Source organism: Lepidothrix coronata, unplaced genomic scaffold, assembly GCF_001604755.1.
Source record: "Lepidothrix coronata isolate B3197 unplaced genomic scaffold, Lepidothrix_coronata-1.0 Scaffold22, whole genome shotgun sequence".
Taxonomy (NCBI): Eukaryota; Metazoa; Chordata; class Aves; order Passeriformes; family Pipridae; genus Lepidothrix; species Lepidothrix coronata.
In genome coordinates, this window is record NW_016690202.1 from 111,456 (window position 1) to 134,900 (window position 23,445).

At 39.0% G+C, this 23,445-nt stretch overlaps 1 protein-coding gene across 1 annotated transcript in view; it reads left to right on the forward strand.

Annotated features, from left to right (window-relative positions):
- MAST4 (microtubule associated serine/threonine kinase family member 4) overlaps positions 1 to 23,445 on the forward strand; it is a 296,129-nt gene that overhangs the window by 63,360 nt on the left and 209,324 nt on the right. Inside the window, exons 2-3 of the mRNA XM_017808069.1 lie at positions 1,240 to 1,393; positions 17,802 to 17,923. Of these exons, the coding sequence (XP_017663558.1) occupies positions 1,240 to 1,393; positions 17,802 to 17,923 (276 nt within the window). The remainder of the gene's footprint in view (positions 1 to 1,239; positions 1,394 to 17,801; positions 17,924 to 23,445) is intronic.

Genomic DNA, 23,445 nt, shown 5'->3' on the forward strand with positions numbered 1-23,445 from the left:
TTTGTGCTTTAGAAGTGTATATATCTGCAAACACTTCAATAATATGCAGATTTGATGAAACCCCTAAAAGAAAACCCTAATTAAACAAAATACTAACTAACCTGAAATATTAAATACATAGGAAACTATGAACTTGGTATTCAAAATGCTTCGTAGGGAAGACAGTGCATTGCTTCGGGATTAACTGTAAGCAAAAATAGGCTTTGCTGTGCATCTTCATCAGTGTTTCTGGTGATTTTGATTCTTTCAGCGAACAAAGAGGATGAAGCAGTTGGGAATGCAGGTGGGCTGTAGATTTTCTGGCCAATAAGTCTTCGTACATGAATTGTAAAAATCTAAAAGACTTTGATGTGTTTTGCTTCCTAAAAAATTGTAGTAAGAATCATGGTTTGAATGATATAGAAAAACATTTGAATGATCTGCAAAATAGGGATCCCATGCAACTGCAGCAGTTTAGGGTGAAGGATGGTTGTAAAACTTTTTCAACTTTGCATACTTGTGTCTCTGCTTTTTCATTCTTTCCCTATATTTGCTCACATGCTTTTCGTCTTGTTTTTGTGAATTTAATGAAATGTTGAGACATGAAATGTATTGTCAAAACCAAGCAGATAGAATGTTGTGTGAGAATGATGACAGGAACACAATTTGAAGAATGAGGATCTATATCTCCACGTATTTCAAAGTCAGTGTAAATGAATGCTTTATAAACAGGATAATTCAATTTTTTTTCCCCACTGGCATTGATAAATCTGTTCATTAGTATTTCCCTGGACTGGGCGGTGGTTTGCCTTTTGTTGGTAGTGCAGTGCCATCTAGTGTCTGCTCACAAGGGACTGGGGAGAAATTGACAAAGAAAAACGTTTGATGAGCTGATCACAGAGGTTTCAAGGTTGAGTGGTTCACAACTGCGAAAAGACTGCTTTATGGAAGGTTGAGTAAGCTGAAGTATAATCCCTTGTACCTTGTACCTGCAGAAAGTGCTCCTTGTGTTAGCATGTGGTTGGAGGTGGTGTGAACTGTACAAGAGGAGGATGACTTTCTTACGCAGCCAGCACAAGTCTTGCACTTGCTAAATTTTTCATTCCAGTTAGCAAATTAATTACCTAAGGTCTTTATGAATACTATTTTTTTTTCCAAATGCTGTCATAATCTTTAGTTGAGGATAACTTAGATTTTTCTTTCAATGAAGGTAAGCATTTCAACAGTATAGTTATGTATTTTTTTTTCTGTTTCTTTCAGCTTGATCACATATTGTCCCCCCCACCTATGCCTTTCCGAAAATCCAGCAGTCCTGAAGTATCTTCTGGACTTGGAAAGTCTCCTAAATTTAAGAGGCAGTTGAGTGAAGATGGGAGACAGCTCAGAAGAGGAAGCCTTGGAGGAGCTCTGACTGGTGAGCTTGGGTTGTGTGCAATGTCACCTGGAGGTTTAGCATTTGTGGAGCTCATGGCACCTTGACCTCTGGTGTTTGCCTTGTGGCCGAACTCCTTGGGGGAGGTGTGAGCTCCACCTGGAGTTTCCATAAAGTCTCTTCTACATGGGTTCCATGATTGTTAGTGAAGTGAGCTCATGTCTGAGGTTCTGCCTCCATGGGCTGCTGATATGTGGCCAAGCACAGCCTAAAAAGGACCCATATTTTAAGATTTTCATGAATATAGTATTTATCTTGCCAACTTAGTTTAGCTGCTTTGAGTTGTGATCTTGTGCATCCATCCATGGGGCCACATACATCTTGTTTCCTCAAGGAGCTGAAGTGCACAGATGGTTCCTCTATAGCTGATTTCATTATAGAAAAGGCAGTTTGGCCTCATTTATCTGGTGGAGTTCTCACAGGGAAGGAAGGGTGTTACTAGCTAGCCACTGGCTGTGGACTGCAGCTTCTCCTCTGTGGAGCCAGGCAGAGGTAGCAGGATGCTTGAGGGGGGCTCAGGCTTTCCCTGTCCTGATAGTGTCTGTAGAAGATACCAGATGCCTGGTATCATGACTCTGTACTGGGAGATCCAATGGCTGCAGTGGTCACTGAAGAGGGATTGATTTTGAGTATGGAGCAAATTGAATATGAAAAAGTAGGGACTTTGTGTATTTCAAGAAAAATAATTTTTAAATTCAGTAGAATTTGGATTAAGTATGTTCGTAAAGTGCACAATTACTAATAGTTTGAAGAACTTGTTGTATTTGGTGAGAGGGACAATAGATTTCAGTAAATTTACTGGAAGATACAAATTTGAGACTCAAAATCTTGTTTCACCTGTCCAGGTGTTGTTGATTGGTATTAGAATCAAACAGGTGAAATTTAGGTTAGAGGAAGTTGAAATGGTATTTATTAGAGATATGACTGTCTTCTGTCTCTAAATTCTGTATGTTGTTCAGAGCTGTTTTTGCTTGGGGATGAAAAATGGCGCCACAGTGGATAGAGCTGACTCTTCTGCCATAAATGTCTGGGAAGTGCTCTTAGAATATTTGCTTTCCTCACTTGCTTCCCGCCCCTTTCCCTAACCTTATGCTGGAAGAAGCTCCAAGAAGCTACAGCAATACCTCTCTTTGTATTCAGTAGCTTAAAATGACCTACAATGCTTCTGGTAAGTGACAAATAATTCATTTTTTCACCTAAGGAACTTAAGTTGTCTCATACTTTATGTGAGGGAAAAACAGATGCTACTACAGGAATTTCTTGTATGATAGCACACAGTCATTGCTGTGGTTTTTAGTGTCACTGGGGTAAGATTTGCCATTTCCCATGCAACTTCATTGTTATCAAGAGTTGTTTTATGAAGATTTCAGAAACAGTGTAAAGCATATTCGTGATCCGTAGGGGCTTTCATGAACGAGAAGTGACTTACAGCATGCAAGTGTCAATCTTGCTAATCATATGAGTGAACTCTGGCATCTCTGGTGTGTTACAGCTCTAAAACCTTGGAATGTTAACCAAACTACTCTTTTACTGAAACCAAAAACTGCCGGCACACTTCTTATTTTTTCAGAAGGAGCTGGTATGGGGTTTTAATTTTATTTTTGTTTAACTTTAAAGTGGGGTGGTGGTCTTTAAAAGCTGTTCTTTCCCATGTAAGCCCTGCAGATAAAGAGGGAGAAGACAGCCTAATGAAAAAGAAATGTAGCAACTGCTGCCATAGTCTCTGGTCTTTATCGCTATGCTCGAATTATTGCTTGAGGCCTTTATAAGGGGAAATGAATATGCTTTTTGTCTGCTTGCAATATGTTGTGCAGGGTTTCATGTCAGGATTTGGAAATATAGTGTGCAGTGATGTTAAACTGCTTTATTACTAATGCACTTTAAATGAACCTGGATACCCTAGGGCTTTGGTATCTTAAAATAGTTTAAATATCTTAACAGCTTTCATGATACTGATTAAATTAATCAAAGTCATTCTGATGACTGAAAGTTTTTAATATTCTTTTGGGATTTAAAAAAAAAAAATACTATAAAGAAACCACTGCAGATAGAGAACTAATTCCCAGAGTTGTTTCAAATGCTCAGTAATCTCAAGTTAATTTCAGTGTTGCTGTGGTCTTGTATTTACCTACCTTTTTATGTACTTTAATGCTTAAGAGTAGTTTGCTGCTCTGGTTTGAAACTACAGGAATCATAATATCATGAAAAAAAAAGCAGTGGAGCATGAGGAGGCCTTCCATTAAAATGTGCGAGCTGACATGTCCGTGGTTTGGGTTTACTTCTATGCTCACGCATCCTCTCTGAAATTTGTGTTTCAGTCTTGATGTTTCTGGAAAGATATTTCTGGTCCATAGGGGCAAAAATATTTGGAAACCTGTCATTTGAAAAAGTACTTGATTTTAATTAATTTATTTTTAATATCACTATGCACTAATTACTGTCTTCTTTTATTCTTTCTTCTATTTTGTTGCTTTTAATATTCGCTTCAGTGCTAGCTTAACAATGTGTATCAGTCCATTAGGAAGTAGTTCATGAAGATATTTTTGAAATTATTTACAGTTCAGTCTCTACCTCTGTCATTAAAAAATTCTCAACTCCTAAAATAAAGTGGGAGTAAATAAAGCAAGAGACATGATTCCTGGCTTGCAAATTTGCAGAATATTCCTATGCTGATGCGTGTTGCTCACTCCAAATGTTAGAAAAGTGAATCGTGTTACTTTCCCTTTCCTTGTGCTATTAAAAACACAATATTATTGAGCTGTAGAGCATAAGCAGTATTAACAATGAAAACAAAAATAAAAATTTAATTTGTTTTTTTAAAACAGGATGGTTAAATTCCTGCAGGGCTGAATACTAATAGAGGTGAATAGATAGGGATTTTATCTCTGGGAATAGGTCCTAAATAAATTGGGCTTATTGAGTTTATTGGACTTTACAAGAGGGAATAATGTTATGCAAGATATATGAGAGGAAATAAAATCTATAGTGTTACAATATATTGAATAAAATTTGCGAAACCAGAAGGATTAGAGTTCCTGAGAACCTACTACCTTGAATTGGCTATGATAAATTATAGAAGTCTTTATATAGGAATATGAGAAAAATTGAGAATGATGTACAAGGTCTTTCCAGAGGGAAGTCAGTGCAAGGGAGAAGACGGCTGGAAACCTGTGGAGGTGAGACAGAAACTGAATTTATTTTCTACACAGCTTCAGGGACACTGGAGCCCTTTTTTTTCCCCCAAGTTGCACAGTTTTAAGCAAGGCAGCAAACACGTGTTTTCAGTGACAAGTAAAGAATGCTTTCTAAAGTTGAAGAAAATGAAATAAATGTTTTTGAGAATAAATCTACTATTGCTTCCTGTTGAAAACTGCTACGGAGCAACTGATATTAAATAAAGTTTGGCCAATAAAATAAATGAATACTGCTTCCTGGAGGCAACATACTGCTGTTTTGGAAAAGACACTTCAATATAATTGTTGCAAGAGTATTGCTTTCCTTAATCTTCATTGCTGAGGAGGAGCAGGAAGACTTGGAAAAAGAGAGACTGAGTTTGGAATGAAAAGAGTATATTGGATGTGGCCTGCTATTAGACTAGCAAATCTGCTCTAATAGTTCTTGTTGTGAAGGGCTAGCAGTATTGCCTAATAGAAAAAAAGGATGCAAAACAGTATTTCATAGCTGTGGCTGCTAACTGTAAGCATTCATGAGATAAAACAACTCCAGAGTAAAAGAACTGGGAAGTAATTAATGACCAATTAGTCTTTTAATTTAAAAGGTCATGTTTCCAAAGGGCTATAAAGTTAAAGGGAGCATAGCCACTTATACTGTAATCAGCGTTTGCCTTTTTCTCTTTTGCTTCTGCATCATAGCTCCTCTCCTGCTCTGGATTCCCCCTTCCCTGCATGCACACGTGCCTATAACAGTCCTTGCCACATCCTTTACCTGGGAAGTAAACTGGATCTTTTAAAGTTCTGCTTGTGCCACAGACAGTGTAAAACTTGCGCTATTTGTTCGACTGCAGAATAAGCCCTGTCACAAAGCTGAGCTATAGCTACCTGTTTCATAGTCCTAGGTCAGACGCAGAGGGAGAAGAGGATTGCTTCAGAAGAACGCTGGTGCCCTCCAGGTGCAAGGGTATTGGAGGCGTGCTGGACAGAATTGAGAGCAAACTGTGGTTAGGTGAGGTCAGACATCTGTGTGTACACACGTATTTAAATGCCTCTTGCAGTAGCCTTCAATTGCCTTCTTAAGCATTCCTAATGGTGCACAGACTGGGACTTTAAAACTTGTTTCTAATCAGGAGAAAAGATGTTTAATTAAAAAGCTGCTTTTCCGTGGTGGCTGTTTTTCTTGATCTTTGCAAAGTTCAAAGGACTGTCTATAGTCAGAGGGCTTTTGGCTTAAATTGTCTACAGGTTTTAGTTTGCTGTGTTCAGAGATGCTTAAATAGAATCCATGGCAGAAATTAATGTGCAAGGATGAGAAATTAAATGAGCTTAAACCTTGGAGAGGGTTAACCTGGCAAATCACTTGGACAAGCAAAACAAACTCCCCTTACTTTCATGTCCCATCCCTGCTCCTCACTTTACACTGTGGTGGGTGGTTCAGCTTTGTTCCCTCTCTTCAGCTGCTCTGGTGCAGCATTTGGAGCTTTCTCTCTCTCCACTTCTGAAAGATATGAGAACATATTGCTGGGAAGAGTTTGGATTTTGGAGAGTACTGCAGCTGGCTCAGTTGTCTCTATACTGTAATGATAAACTCTGCTGTTACATATAAAGAAAAAAAAATTAGAATTTGTTACCTATAGTTTGAACTTCTTATCTTGCCTCCTGTTATCTCATCTATAACTGCCTGGAAACAGACTTCCTGCTGGGCTAATTATGGTAGGGCTGCTATCTACTAACCTTACATTATCTGTATTTGTATAAGATCAAGTTAGCACATACAAATTTCATTTTATAGAACTTTTAATCCAAGAATCCTAAAGCACTTTATATTAATGAAGTTACTTTATGATCCAGAGATCATATAGTCTACAGATCACAAAGAGCAAAAAACTAAGAAGTCTTGCAATTTCTATATTTTTTTCTTAATATTCTTGCTTTGATCAGCTTTCCACTTCTGAGTCATCAGTCATCCAAATATGCTCAGCAATTGTTATTCCCATATAACTAATCTGTAGTTGATTTTAAATGAATTTGGGGATTCTCAGTCTGTTTTTTTGCATCATAGATTCATCACTTTGCTAACACTAATTAGCAGAAAGATCAACAGCTTTATGGGCCATGAAGAACAAGCTGTTCTCTTATCCACGGGTTGGCATGTACTGGCAGGACTTGGAAGAGGAGGTTTTCCCCATTCATAGAGGAAGCAGTTGGCAGTAGCAGAGCTTTCACAAACACTGTGCTGAACAAATTTTCATTAATATTGTTGAAAATGGAGATTAGCTCATTAAGGCTTACAGTGTCAAATATATGACACAACTTGGTAAATGGGGAAAATTGAGCATAAAATCACATGATTTGTACCTTGAAAAATTTTTGAGATCAGAACCTTCCCATTACCTACAATTGTTTATCGTAACTGTGATGTGATTAGTTCAATGGCAACATTTAAAAAAGATTATTTCTATTAATGATGGCCAGTTGGTGTAGATAAATGGAAATATTTCCTGCGTACGTGATCAGAATTTCTTCCAGCTGTGCTACTAATTGATTATACATGTGCCACCCCATAAAAACCCCTGTAATTTCATAGCTGTCTCTGGGGATATAGCTTGGTGGACTCTGTTGTACTGTCCTCAGCCCCAGAAACTGGGATGCTGTAGGATATGGGGGAAAGGATGACTGCCAGCGCTATCAGGTGCGCCTTTTTGTAAGGAATTTTACATCTTGCATTTTCTTTCCCTCACAGAGCAGTAGTATGTTTCAAAATTGGTTTCATTGTGATGCATGAGAAGACATGATGTACTCAGTTTAGAAAGCCTTTTCAGCTGCAGCTGCCTGAGGGCTCTCCCTGACAGCAGAGGAGGGAGAGTAACAGCCTAGTACTGGTGTGAACACCACTTGGTTCCTGGGTACAAAGGTGGGAATTTTCGACAGCCAGGTGTGCATGATCACAAGCAAATTACGCTTCATTCAGTAGCGCTGCCTACCCAGAGCATATCTGGGAGTCTTTTCACTGCCTTCCTCAAACATTTCCTTAAAGCACCATATCACGTGTTACACTTACTCCAGAATTAATTGAAAGAGATAGAAGCAATCTCATGTATAATTACATGTCTGAGGAAATGTGTTTCGGGTTTTTTTGTTGTTGTTTTGCTTTGTTTTGTTTTTTAGGCATTCAGTACAAAGCTGTCTTCTACAGATGAAGTGAATATATTCTGCTATGAAATATGCGTTTTTAGCTGGTTCATGGTGCACTGGTACTTGAGATGACATTAAGTTATATTTGTCATTGTCAGTTACCTTCATCATTTAAGACTTCAGTCAGCCTGCATAGTTGAGTTGATTTTTACTTCCCTGTGCGCCTAGCAAGATAATTTCCATATTCTTTGACGTGTCTGGAGTCTGCATCATGTAATAGTCTGAGACGAGAACAGAAGATATTGTATTCCTGTCTCATTATTTTGCCTTTAACTCCTCGATTGCTGCTTAATTGTGCTTGTATCATCAGAACATGAGAAATTGATTGTTGTTGAGATCAAAGCAAACTCTAGAGTGCCTAATTAGCAGATATGTTTGCAAGCTGCCTGTTTTGAAGGAGGAAGAAATAGAATTTAACCCTCTTTGGGACACTTAAAAAAGCAGCTGGAAAGTTGTTAAGAGTCATTTATCATAGTGGAAGAATTAGAAGTGGAAAAAATTAATCTGCATATTAAATTTCTGAAGTTTGAGTTGTAGCTCCTTAAGAAATACCCTTAGAGCTGTTGAATTAGCTGGCTTAAGTATGGTTAGCACTGTAACTGTAGAAGCACAGATGAAAGAAGAACTTAGTTAAATAGTTAGATTTAATCATCTGATTAACTAAATCTGAGCACTGTGACGCTGCAGTCCTATTGTTGCTCGTACCTGACTGCAGCATATTTATAAATAAATCATAATTTCACATCAAGAACACATGATCTTTATTACTAGAGACTTAAGTCTTCCTGTTTTTTTCCTATGGTCTTTCTCTAGTGGTGTTGTAAAGCAAATGATCTAACCACGTACTTGCTTTCTTCAAGTTGGTTGCTTTAACTTTAATTGAATGTACAGATTGAGAAATGTTTGAAGAGAAAAACAGTCCTGTGCTTAATCCTTAAAATGGAGGTCAAAGGCTTGAGTGAAAAAGTTCATAGATATTTTCCAGTGAAAACAGGACCGGGCTTTTTTATTAGGAAGCTTCCCCTTTTGAAAAATGACTGTAAGCATAAAGTGACAAATAATTTCTTCGATTATGTGGATTAGCAACATGTACATGAAACAAAAATAGGGATCATGCTTGTCTTTCTTAATGTCAATTAGGAATTCCTGGGCATTTTCCTCAGTGCAATGGAAGACATTTGTTTCTTATCATAAATTCTATTGAGCAAGTAGCAAAAAAACAAATGTTGAGATGGTGTAGAGTTGAGAGCCAAGAGTATTGGCCACTGGCTGTAGTAGTTGTTTGCATAATGTTTGAACTGAGCAACAGTGAATTTTTTTAGGTCTTCAAAATTAGACCATGTGTGTTCCAGGCACGGCTTTGTAGCATGTCTTTCAGTATTTAGAGTTGCAGATAACAGCTGTCTCTGAGCTCTTAGTGTGCAGGATTCTTGTTTTAGCAAAATTGACTGTATATCAGGAGGAACTCTGTCTCACTATCACTTAGATGTAGTTTAATGTGCTTTTGGTAGCATCGTGTGTGAATCTTAAATTTCTGGGTTTTTTCTACTTCTTATCTGAGTTTCAGAACTAGACCTTCAGATTGCTGTAGAACAGATGTAAACTGGAAAAAAGGGTGAAAGGGAAGCAGTAATATCTGTGTCTTAGGGTTGTGTTGTAGAATGGACCAGCAGTTTAGAAGTTTTGCAGCTACATGTGAGAAGTATGGGAAAAGGATCTGTTTGTTGGTAAGATAAAGGAAAGGAAGCTGCAGAATATTCTGTCTCTGAGCTCACTGATAAATATCTGCAACTAATTATTTTGCTGAGTTGTATTTCAGTAGAATTGGGAGGTAGGGAAGCAGAGTCATGAATGATAACTTCAGGCTGTAGGGTGTTTTTATCATGTAGTTATCAGTATCACTGGTTGGCTTACACTGCTATTGTATCAGATATTTTTGGTATGGAAAACTAAAAAAAAAAACAACAAAACCCAAGCAAACAAACAAAACTGACCCCCCCCCCCATCCTTACCCTCCAAATCTAATTGAAACTAGAGAGATTTGCAGGTGATCCCAAGTGCCTTTCAAATATTTTATTGCTGTAGCAGTACTTCAATAATAGATTGCAAATAGTCAAACTAGAAATGTAACTTCAGTGAATAGCTGTTAGCAAAGTGTCATAGGCTTGAAAAGAGATGCTGGAATTTTTTCCCCAGTGTCGTCCCTGCCCCCCGCCCCTAGTTGTTTCTTCTGGGATGAGGGGAGCCGGCAGAGCGAAGCCGCACGTGCTGGGCAGCGAAGGGGGATGGGGGAGATACCCTGGAAGCGCGGGACCGGGGGCACACCTCGGGAGTGTTTTTTTGTGCGGAGTTTTTTGGGCCCGGTTTCGGCCGCCTCCTATTTTTTTTTTTTTTTTTCCTGAGCGGAAGTTTTTTTCCCCACGGGACACCTCGTGGGGGGAGAGACTGACCCATCTCAGAGCGAAGTATTCTGCTTTCGAGACTGTACCTGTGGCAAAAAGGACTCTCTCATTGCTGGCTGCAAAGCCCTTGGCTGCTGGCCGCTGAAAGCACACGTGGCTGCGCAGCTGTGGAGCTGTTGGGACAGTTTTGCCTTCAGCCTTTTCCCGCTCTTCCTCTCCTTTCCCCCACCACTTCCCCGGGTTGCTGCGGGTTTCTCCCCCCCACACCTGGGAAATTGGGACTTTGTTTTATTTCTTCTGAAAGTTTTGATTGCATCATTTGTTGTTTATTCGGATTTTGTTAATAAAGAGCTGTTCTTTTCTGCACTTCCACGTGAAGTTTCTTATTTTTTAAGTTGTAATCTTGTTAAACTGAGACACAAAGGAACTCTGAGTAATTTTCGTATCAGCAAAATTCTGTATTGTCTTTTACGTGACTTTCAGTGAGAGAAATTTTGTTCCAAGTGTGAAAATGGTATTTGTTTCTGGGATAAAATCTAACTGTATGTGATGACTTATTCTTGGTAATTGACTTACAAACAATCTTGATTCTGAATCCCATTGCAGTTAATGGAAGCTTGATTTTCTTTTTATATATATGTATTTTTGGATACTACTGCATCCTAATAATTTGTGGTCCAAAACTGGATGTGCCCTTTTCCAGTTCCAGTTCCACTGATATTGATGAAATTTTAAGATAGATCTACTGCTGCCATTTTTTTTACGTTCAGAATCTCACCCCAAATTTTTGCCTTTAGTGGGCCACATTTATTTAATGCATGGCCAGAGAGAATCAAAGAATCACAGAATATCTGGTGTTGGAAGGAGTCCATGAGGATCATCAAGTCCAGCTCTTGGTCCTGCACAGGACAACCCCAAGAATCACACCACATGCCTGAGAGCACCACTTCTTAGTCTAATTTTAGAAAGTGAAACCAAAATGGAGCATTTTGGGAGATTTTGTAGTACATCAAAAAGTGAAAAAACTACTGTGAGCACAATAGAATTTTTTTGCAAAGGCTTCTTGTACAGTAACAAAAGAAATTATATTTTAGTCAATTATATAACTACAGTCTTACCTGAATAGTATTATGTTTAGGGGATAGACTGGTTGAAAGAAAAATTTCACTTCCTGCATCAGACTGGGAAATTCACATTGTTTATTAGCTTCAACCATGTGTAGCTGAGTAATATGCAAAACATGCTCATTTTCTTTAAGTTCTGGGCAATAAATGAGGCATTAATAAAATGGTAACCCTTTTTTTTTTTTTTTTTTGCATACTGGTAGTCATTTGAAATTTAAGTGGTTTGATGCAGCCACAATATACTAAGGGAAAATATTGAAAAGTTTCCTAGTGATGATTTTAAATTCATCCACTCCTCTTTTACTTTCCAATTACAGCTAATGTGAATTATTTGCTTTACTTCTGTAAAGGCAAAACCTTGCTTAGATGCCAGAAGATTTTCTCAGTCATATTTAATTGTTTAATTATCAGGGTGCTGAACATTTGAGACAAAGTTATTTTTAAATTTTAACTGCAAATGGAAGATTTCTAGGTATTAGACTTAAGCTCATTTAGTAATTCTCAGCCATCCTATTGATATTTGAGAGGGACAGAGGAAGGAGAGTAATACCTCAGCAGTAGGAAAGATTTTTCAATTTAGAATAAAGCAAAGCCTGCCTTTTTTGACTGATATTTGAGGAATTGTATGTGGGTTTTAGTCTCTTTTGGCCTTATATGTATAGCATACAACGAATATGCACACACTGAATGCAGTAGAAGTAGGAAGTAACAAAGATTCCACTTGGACCTTCTGCAAATATCCAGTGCAAAGAAAGCTAGACATAGGAGAGACAAGTTCAAGGGGAAGATGACACTGAACTGCAGTGATGTATTACCTGTGTTCACCAACAATGAGGTAATACTATTAAGTAATGCTAATTTATTACCGCTATGTAATGAACTTAAGTTACCTTTCATTGAAGTACATTTTGATAAATGTGCTGGACTAACAAGGATTGCATTCAGATATGGAAAGAGATGGCATTGATTACAGACTTTAGGCTATCTTGGTAGTTTCAGGCTACAGGAAGGGTGGTAAAGATACCAGCAAAGCCTCTGCAGAGGAAGCGGGGGAGGAAGCCAAGACTATTTTGGGATTGAAGAGGGCAGCAGTAAGGAACCTGTATCAGGATATTACTCATCTGTATCAATACCTGATGAGAGTAGTATGAAAATTACTAACAGTGTGGCAATGGTCTGGATGCTGGCAGTATTATGTGCTGTATATGGGCCAAAATACTGAATTAAGTATCTTAATTCAGATGGAGGGGATGAAGTGAAGTTGAAGCCTTCCTCTCTGTCCCTCACAAGTCAGTTCACTCAAAAAGGAAAATAGCTGCTTGGAGCATTAATCTTGAAGGCAGAAATGAATCCAGTGTGAAAATCAATAATGCATTTGAGCTCAGGTTTTATGTGTAATGCTGATATTTAAATCACTTAACAACAAGGGAAGGTGTGGATTTGTGTAAATTCAAGGGGTTATTAAAAATAAAGGGGTAAATGCATACAACTATGGTGAAACTGTAGCAGGAAAAAAGGAGTACTATAATGGCAGGAAAGGAGAAGTGGATAGTCTGAGGGAATTTTTTTTTTTTTAATGGAAGAATCCAGGGAGAGTTGCTGACTAGCTAACTGTGGACAGGGATTGTTTCATTGTATGGTAGTTTAGTTCAGTGGTACCCTAATCCCTTCAGAAAAGCAAACTGAATTTTGGAAGTGTTTAAAGGTAAACCAGCAGCTGGTTTAAAGGTAAACCAGCAGGGGAAATGAACTCAACTCAAAAGAGAGATTATAAATCAGAATAACAATTTAATAAAATAATACAATAAGTACAATTATACAGACAAACAATTGGTTTTAACCCACAAAACCCAAATGGATAACCCAGCACCCTGGGGCATGAACAGAGTGGTGTTCTTTGGGCCCCCTGAGTCCAAAGGAAAAGGAGAGGGGAAAACCTGTTGATGAGAGGGCTGTTGCAGTCTGGTCAAAAGTGGTGATTGCAGTCCAGTTGAGGGTGGTGGTCTCAGTCCGGTTGAGAGCGGTGAGCTGCAGTCTTCCTCTGGATCCCACGAGTGGAAAAAAGGTTCTAAAACTCCAAGTTTATATATTCTCCAGTTCAGGCAGGAATCATAGAATCATAGAATCATAGAATCATAGAATCGATTGGGTTGGAAAAGACCTCCGAGATCATCGAGTCCAACCCTTGGTCCGAATGGTCAGTCCTTCCCTCAGAGCGGGGAATTCCATAAAAGGGTATGAGGACAGGAGCATCTTCCTATCTCACAGGCCTCTTAATGCCTAGTTTATAGCCTGAGGAGTCAGGCTGCTCTGGGCAGAGGGTGTAAATGCTCTATTGATAACAGTTTCTGGGAAATGGCATGGAAGGCTATAGAATACACAGTTTTGGGTTACACCCATACCATGATGAACTGGTCTCAGCTGTCCTAACTAGGACAGGAAGAAGTTTTTTTCTGTAGAAAATATTGATGTTCGATTTTGAAAATGAAAAACCATTTTTATTGCAGTCCTGTAAAGTATGCCCAACTTTTCTTTTTTTGAGAAGCACAGTATTAAAAGTACTGTTGTTATTTTCCAGATATTTTGTTCCAGCTGGCTGTTCTCCTGCTAGTATCTCTCTGCATAAAGATTAGCGTTATTCCCAGATAAGACATTTATCTGTTACGATCATTTTGTCTAAGCCAAGGCTATTTTTGCTTCTGTAGAAAACATACTTATTATATGCTGTTTCTGTGTTTAATAGCCTGTGTACTTTGAAAAGAAGAATTGGAGTTCTAGACTGTCTGCTTGCCTTAATTTCAGTATGTTGTGAAAACTGCTGTAGTTTAAAGGCTCCTGTTTGTGGTAAAGAAGTGAGAGGTCATTTCAGCATCACACACGCTCATGATTTCCTTGGCAGTTTTGATTGTGTTTACTGCCTAATTAGCTCTTCAACAGGCCCCCTAACATTATTTTAAATATTTCTAGATGTTAATCATGCAAGAAAAATAATGATATATTAAGTTAATTCTTACAGTGGCGACACTGACCTTGACGCTGAGTTATTCTACTCTGCTTTCCTGTCAGTCAGGCAAAATCTTACAGTTGAAGGAAGGGCTTAGTACAAGATTTTGTCATAAACAGCAGGATTGCCTCTCCTCTAGCCTCTGGACCAAGATATCTTAGCCTTTCTTTCAGATATTTGAGCAAGATAAAAACTGAGTAAAATACAGATTACTGTAAAGGACAAATAGTAAAGGTGGCTGTTAGAGATGCCCTACACTTGATAAGGTACAGAATGCTGAGGGACTGATGTGAATAGGAATCACAATATTGGCTCTTCATGTTTTTGATCTGGTGCACATTTAAAACAACAAGGAAGTACAAGCATTAATAACAGCACTTCTCACGTACCTTTCTCCTTCTAGACTAAACTGTCTTGTTATTTAAATCTTTTTGGCTTGGGATCAAAACTTAAACAAAACTGTCTTAGTGTGTGGACAAAATACAAATGATTGCCTTTTTTTCTTGGGAAGCTCAGTGGGATTCATCTGAAATGAAAATTAATGCAGTCTGGGAAAGGCCTAGTGTCTGACAATGGATTTTGAGACTAGTTTTAAACCCCCGTGTCCTAGTTCCAGCCAGGACAGAGTTAATTTTTTTTTTTACAGTAGCTGGGCATAGTGACACACGTGTAGTCCCAACTGCCCAGGGAGGCTGAGCCCATGGAATTGCTGTAGCACAGGAGTTCTAGGCTGCAGTTTGCAGTGCTGAGTGGGTGTGGCCAAGACCCGAATGTTATTCAATACCATCTTACATCATTGCCAGGGTGTTGTGGAAAGGGACTCTTTCTCTCAATTCTGAGGAAAAAAAGAGTTCCTTTTCAGTCATGGGGAAGGCATGGCAAGTGGAGGGTCTGTCTGCAATTGTTTTTCATTGTCCTGGGCTTGGTGAGAATTCTTGCATGTAAATCACACTCTCTTTGTACATTTTTGCTATTAGTATTGTTGCTGTTACTGTTAATTTTCTTATTGCTGTTTTCAGTAAATTCTTGTCTCAGACTGCGATTTCTGCCTTGTGTATCTCCTACTGAAGAGGGAGGGGAGTGACTTGTGGTTTTCTTTTTAGTGGGAGTACAATACCATTCCTAAACTGCAACGTTCTATGAAGAAGTACATTATTTAACCAAAGAGTGATGATGTTCCCCAGTTTTAGAAAAACTTGATTAAAAAACAAATTTTTTTTCCTTAAAATTCTCTGTTGTTCTAAGCATCTTACTTCTTTTGAAGTATTGATTTCTGTGATGATGCCCTAAAATTGTGCTACAGTTCTGAAGCTGAAAATTGTTTAGCATACTGGCTTCTAGAGTGGGTTAATACAGAGTTTCTAAGAGAGTTTTGTGTAATATATGTCTACTAGACAAAATAGGTGTTGCTGAAGCATTTTGGTGATGGCTTGTTTGGAGCTGTCTTCGTGGTGCTGGAATTCTGGAAACCTTCTTGCAGTTTTGTTACAGTGTTTGTAGTTTGCATTTTAGCCTGAGAGATTTTTGTGATCAGGAAAACTAGCACTAGGAAATGTCTGGTTTTATCCCAGGATATTTTTCAATGTGGAAAACATTAAAGAAATAAAACACACCCATTTAAATGGAAAGTTTGTACAACTTAGTTTTTTGCATGCACTTTTTAATTCTCTTTTTGCTGTCCAGAGGAGAAGGAATTAATCTTTTGAGGTCATAGATATAAATCTCTCTCTGACTGTATATGTCATACTGGTATATTTCAGGATTGACATTAGTGGAATATCAAAGATGTGTTTGTTGCAATCGGTGTGTTAAGCTTTTTATGGCATCCTTTTAGTTGAGGATGATGGAAGCCTATATAGAAAGGGAACCTGAATTTGATAGAAACAGGCAGAGAGAGCAGATGGGAAATTAATTCAGGTTTTCCAGTTCTTGGAAATGTTATCCTAGATAATTGGGTAAGAAACCACAGCTTTATTGTATGGTTTTCTTCTAGTCTTGGGCAGGCTGTTAGCAAATTGGATGAAAAAATGTTTATGGGTTCTGCTTTCCAGTTTAACAAAGAACAATAGCACATTTTGAAGACTTATTGGGAAGTGTTAAAGACTGTCGTGGGCTGCTGTTGGGAACTCTCTAGCTCCCAAGACAATCACTTCCAGAGATCTCAGCAACTCTCTGTAGATCTACTGTTAAAAATAAGGTTACAGAGCTGAGGCATCTTGATTTCCTGGCAAACCTGTACTTCTCTATCAGAGTACAAATCCTTTGTCAATGGTTACACACATACCCACTCCATAGTTGTCTGAGGTGACAAGATTAATGAGGTGGGAATTAGTGATTTCAAGAAACAAATGTTTAGGCCATGTGGCCTGGTGATGTTTTTCATTTGATCTGTTCAGTCAAAACCTTGCATTGTGTTTTTGAACCTAAATTTGATTAAAAATAGAAAGTCTATTGAATTGTTGCTTTGAATCACCTTGTTGGTCTTCTAAGAAAAGTCAGTTGGTTTAGTAGTGTGATTGTCTCAGTTTTGCATTGTTTTCAGAGATAACTAAGAATTTAAGGTGGACATATTGCCAAGACAGTATACAGCCTCTTGTCCTGTTTCTTGACAGTGGCTGAAAGTAAGCAGAATGTGCTTGTCCTCTTAATATAATTCCCTGAATATTCTTGCTGCTTGTTGGTAGCTCAGGGGCTTCATGAGCTGGAGATGTGGTCTGCCTAATTAGTACCTGTGGGGACACGGTCCATACTGAGTGGCAGTGCTCTGACTGGGGATCTGGCCTTCTGTGGCCTGAGCTTTCCTTCCCACAGTAAGTAGTGAGCACAGGCAGCACCTGGGGGGGGGGGTTACATCCACTGCTCCCTGAGAGCCCCATGTGAGCAATCCTGAGGAATAGCTGGCCTGGACCTTGGTGATCTCCGCTAATTTGGGACACTGGGTAAAGATACTTTCTTGGGAATTGAGTGATATCTATTGGGTAGATTGTAAGGAATTTTGGAAGAGAAGCAGAATAGTCCTCGCTCACGTAGTGGTGTAATTGTTATCCACATAATAAGTGTCTTATTCCAATAAACCTCACTTTGTCCCTTAGTCATAGAACATTATTCCTTAAAGGGGTAGATAGAGGCATATTTTTATTTATTATTTTTTTTTACTTTTTGTTTAACTAGCTTTCAGAATTTAGGTTTCTTTGGTTCAGAACCACCATTCTGGATATTTGTATCTCTTGTATCTTTAATTGTGCTTCTATGTAGGAAAAGGTACAGTTGTGAGAATACTGAAGACATGAATTTGCCTATGAAATTGTAGCTTGTGGAAGGGTGATGTGAAGGACTAGGAAGTGAGTAGTAGGAATTCTGTTCTGATGAAATCACCTGTGATCAGGGCTGTAGTGTTTTAGGGTGGCAAGAGCATTATAGTAAATTTTGTCCATTGCATTGCCTCATCTGAAATGTCTCCTCTTTTTAACTCACTCTTTCTTAACTTGACAGGCAAGTATTTGCTTCCCAGTGCAACTGGACAGCAGCTGTGGCAACCTATAGAAACCTCAAATCTTGTTCGCATGCGCTACCAAACACTTGGACAGTCAGCACCTTCACTTACTGCTAGTTTGGTGAGTAATTCTTTTCAAAGCTAGAAATGTACCAAAAAAAAAAATATCTCTGTATCTATTAGTGGGGGAATGGATATCAAAGCAGAAGTTTATTTCCAGACCAACCTCTCCTCCTTAAGCAGCATTTTTAAAATATCTAATGCATGTATGCATATAACATTACTTAGTATGTTGAGTGCAGCTGAGTAACATTTATGGTAGCAGTAACTCTGAATTGGGTTACTGGATTCTACGTAAAGTCTGAGCTGAATGTTTCATTAATATAGGTGTTTGCATATAAATGGTTTCCTATTTTAAACAGGACAGCTGTCTTCTATTGCTTTCTCCTGAACATTCTTTTCTATCAATGTCTTTCCACTTCCTGCAGTACTCTGTCCTTAGGAGGACATAGGTGTATGAAGCATGAGCTTAATTAAAAATTTTGGATAAAATGATAAGAGAGAAAGGGGAAGAGATGTGTCATACACTTGAACTTCCAGCTTTTTGTTTTCAAGCATCCATTTTGCTGCTTTGTGCTTCTGCATGTTAATATCTTAAGAAGTGTTGAAATTGAATGTGGGACTCTGTGTACTAGCCTATACTTTTCTTCAAAGAGTTACTTTAATATATTTCTTGCTATATGGGGGCCCCTGGTGGTCTAGTGGTTAGGGTGCTGCACTCTCACCGCTGCGACCCGGGTTCGATTCCCAGCCCCCCGGGCAGATGGAACTCGTCAGCCCTGTAAGGCCATCCATCTAAGAGAAGGTCACTCTAAACAAACCTACGTCCTGGGGACCTCACTGCCACTGTCCAAGCTTGCTTGGCCCCGGCAGATGAACCTCAGGATTAAAGGGTGGGCTCAGTTCAGCGCACGCTGTGTCTCACCTAAAAAATCCACTGCGCAGGCTCGAAGGGTTAATGACCTTTCCCAAATCTTCGCTCGCGAAGACTGGCCATTATATTATATTGCTATATAAAAAAAGAAAAAGAATTATTAACGTTTTGCCTCCCCCCCTCCTGCCTTCGGGGTGGTTGTTAAAACCTTGTTGATCCGTGTCTGCTTTCTGGGGGAAGCTTGTTTTGTGGTTTGTTTTAGATTTTTTTTAATGCAATATTCAGGTTGAAGGCAGCTATGGTCAGCCAATGCTGAACAGATAGCACCAAGACAGTTTTTCTTATCACATTGATATGTAGATGGCTGTTTTCTCCGTGATCTGTCTGAAATAGTATTTTACTTCAAAGGCAACAAATTTTCACCTATAAACCTAGTCCTGGTTTCTGCTTAGTGGTGGTGCTGTTTGTGGCTCTTTGGGGCAGATATGATTTATTGGACTCCACACTTAATAGAAAGAGTTGATTCTATTGGATCTTGTATGCTTTGAACCCTAGTGTCATCCTGTGTATTTTTTTGTCTAGTCTATTAGTAGAAACAATGTTCATTTTGAAGGAAAGATTTGGATTATGTGTAATTAAAATGAAAAAGAAAATAGGTGAATGCTCAGAAATCAATTCAAATTGCATGAAAACGGTACATTTTTTCCTTCTTTTTTGTATTTGGAAATAAAAAATAATTTCTTCCAAATTAACTAAGTCTAAAAAGTGCTGTTGCTATTTGATTCTATTTCTGTGTGCACAATTATTAGGTGACATGCTGCTATCAATATTGTGCTTTTGTTTTGGTGTGATGCTTAAACTATAGGAAGAGGAAGATGCAGCAGCATTTTGACAAAAAGTATTTTAAATGGTCATAAAACAATGGACTAATGAAAAATTCAGTGAGCCAGGCTTCCTTAAGGACCTTTCACTCATCACCCGTCTAGTTTTTTGGCATATCTGTCTGCCACAGACTTCTTCCTTCCTGTTCCTCCACATCTTTTATCTGTGCCTGACTGCAGTTTCTTTCATGCTGGTGCAAAAACAGGCAAGAGCCGTCTAAGCAGATCTGAGCAGCTTGTGCACAGGGCGGAGATGCAGGTTCCTCGGAAGTATTTATTTCTTATCTGGAACTGCTGATCAGACTTGCCTCCTGAGGAGGTTAATGTTAATGTCACATAGCCAGAGCTCTTCTCAAGCCTTCTTTGACAAATAAATTGCTGTCAGGTTTCTGAAAGACTCTGGCCTTTGCTTAAAAGGGGCCATAAGTTAGGGATCACTCCTCTTCCTTGCTTTTTTTTTTTTTCCTTTCCTTGATGCTGTGATTTGACAGAGTTGAATGTGGCAGGTCTATTCTTACATTCTGCTAAGGGGAGTTTTTAATTATATTTAGGACAAAGTTACATAGAAGAGATTTGTATGAAGAATTTTCTGTAGCTGCTCACAGTCTGAGCTGAAATTATTTTAAGTGTATTGTTTCACTTGTTAAAAATGATATTAGTTCCTCTTCTAGGAGTGATCATTCTTGCTGAGATTGATACTCAGCTGATGTGGACCTGACTGAGCAGTGATTATGTGCCAATATAGACAAGAATGGTGAGCCAACAGGTCAGGACACATGCTAGTGTTTAGTGCAATTGCAAACAGGGTACAAAAGACATTTTCCCTTCTTCTGTTAATAATTTGTAAGAACAAAACCACTTACTGGGGTGCAGATATAAAACCTTTCTGTCGGAAACTATAGATTTTTAAGTGACTTACAGAATGTTGATTAAAAATGGACCACAGGTGTTGCTTTAGATGGAGTTCAATAGCTATGCATGATTCACTCACTATAAATTAAAAATACGGTTTCCATGTAGACCCATATAACTGGGTTAAAGATGTGTAGGGAAGGCTAATTTTCAGATGAATGGGCAGTGTATTGGATTTGATGTGGGCTTTTAATTCAGAGATAGCCAAGTGATAGTCTTGTTACTCTTCAATTTCTGGTATGAGCATTTTGAGCTGTCCACAACAAACAGTTTCTGTGGTGGTGACACAGATAATGGGAGTCTGCAGAGAGTATTAATGAGGAATTAAAAACATTTAGAAAATGATACAGAACATCTTCAACACTAAATAGAAATGGGAAGCTGAGGTGTGGAGTGGTTCTCAGGATGTTTTCACAGGTCATGTTGTTTTGGTCAGTCTCTTCCTATCTGCAGTTAGTGGAGAGTAATACGTGCTCCTGGAAGGCAATTTGGTGTGTGTCTCAGTGTTGAGTTCTGCAGGAGTGTAGGGAAACTGCGGTAGAGATTGTTTGTCTTACTCTCCTTGCACTGTAGGCTGACAGTCCTCTTGCCTGATTTCAGGCATCTCTTTCATAGTAGGATGGATTGGCCTCTGAAAGTGCTTATTTTCTGCTGAAGTGGTCTGGGAGGCGACTCGGAGTTGCTGCCTCATTCAGTGTCCAAAGTTTAGGAGTAATTTTCCTGTTCTCTGCTAGCCCCCTGCCACTCCACAAGTATTTACAAATACCATTTGTTAATGTAATGTTGTGATTTGTCTGTTTTCATTACTGCTAGCATAATTTTTGGAGAATAGTTCAAAATAAATGGAAATAAAGCCAATTTTGTTAATCTCTTGTAGTAAGCTGATATGAGAAATAAAAATATGGAGTTTTTTTATATAAATAGGCGTATCGTGAAGTTGTAAGATATCCAAGTTCCAAGACCTGAAGTTGGGTATCAGGGTCTCTTTTGGCGGGATAAGGGAAATGAGAAAATTCTTAAAATCAAATCTTTTAGGGCCATTTTGTACACAAGGTTCTTCTTTGCTTTGGGCTAAGAACAAAGGAAGATCCATCACCTTTGACAGGGGATGGCTTGCAGCCAGTTGGGATAAAGTGAAAGCCCCTTTTCAGAGAAAAGAAACCCTTTTAGGTAAAAATGAATACATTAAAACTTACCTGAAAAGGGTGGGATTTTGTGAAACTATAAAATATATGGAATTTAAACTGAAGGGGTCTTTTCCCCTGGAAACTCGGTGTGAGAAAGACCCAACACGTTGAATAAATTCTTCCTTGTTTCTTTGTTCCCTAAGTTTATGCCGTCTTTCTAAATTTAAAGAGAGGGATGTTTCCCACAGTTTTGGTGCTGAAACCCGGGAAACCTAAGCCCATCGGCCCCAGGAGAAGGTACTATTGTTCTTGAAAAGTGCACCTGCCTATTTTTGGCAGTTCAGGGACTTGGTGTCTGTTTTGGGTCTGTTGCGGCAAGAAACCTGGGATGGACGGACATGGAACAAAGAGAAACAATGGAAGGACTGGCTAGTAACTTTCAGACTGCAGCAATGTTAAGCTACATACATGGATCCCGGTAAGACTCAAAACCGGTGTATTTTAAGTAAGAGAGTGGGTGTGTTTATTGAGGAAATGGATCTAAGGGGGGAGTTGGAGTCTTTTTCTCTCTTTCTCTTTTTCTATCTAGGCATCTCAGTCTGAGGAGACTGGAATGTTTGCTAAAGAGGATGAGTTATAAGATAGACCAAACTCCTCTCTCTCAGCAATTGTAAATTCAAAATTAAGGGGCTTTAATTGAGGAAGTGTGGAAAAAACAGAAGAAATAACAACCCTTAATTAAAAGATATATGTATGTTGGCAAAACCAGTAACAGAACACAAAAAAACCTAGACAGTGGTCCTAGGAAAAAAAGGTCTGAATGAACACTTCTCTGTCCTTTAGTGCAGCCCTAATCGTGGCCTGCGGGGGGCGCTGTTGGATCGCTGAAGGTGCAGGGCCTGCAGTTCTTGTGGTTCTCAGTTGATGGCACCCCAAAAAGCTCCTCCTTTTCTCCCAGCGAGCACAGAGACTCTCCGATGAAAGCACAGCATGTCCAGGCTGGAGACAAAAGACAGCTCGCAGGCAAGTTGAGGCCAGCAGTCAGGACTGACCAGGATGGGAAGCCAGACAAACAGGCTTCCAGGCCTTCTCTCCAAATGCCCGCACGCAGACCCCCGTCTCCGTCGGACAGAGCAAGCTCCGCTGTCTGGAGCGGCGCTGTGCCGTCCCTGGGTCCCTGGTTCAGAAAGGGAGGGAGGTGCTCTGCTGCATTGTCCCTGGGTCCCTCATTCAGAAAGGGGGGAGACACATGTCAGATTCAGGCAGCCTGGGGAAAGATAAGACCCCTGAAGTACGGAGAAGGGGGAAGAAGGGGGCGTGTCGGATTCAGGCAGTCTGGGGAAAGATAAAGTTAGGGAGGAGGACTGTGATGCTGTCAGACAGTCAACCAAGAGTGGGAACAAGGCTGTACTGCTTTCTATGGAAAGTTGGCAGAGCAGCAAGAGAAACGCTCTAAGAACTCTGTGTGAAAATCCCTCTTGAAATTGACTACAGCAGAGACTAAGGTTTGAAAAATCCTAGTGTAAGGTGAATATATATAAATATACAAAAACAGAAAAAAAATATGTAAAATGAAAAGCAAACCAAAGATGAGTCACCTTTAAATAGTTAGAAAAACATAAAGAAAAACATATAACAATATTCAGAAGTCCAGTTGGACAGTCCAGCACGACAGCAATGATAAATGATGATAAATGTGTATATGAAAGGAAAAGAATTTGACCAAATTAATTGGGTAAAATTTCTGTAAATTTTCTTTGGCTTTGTCATGGTTTAGTGTCAAATTCCT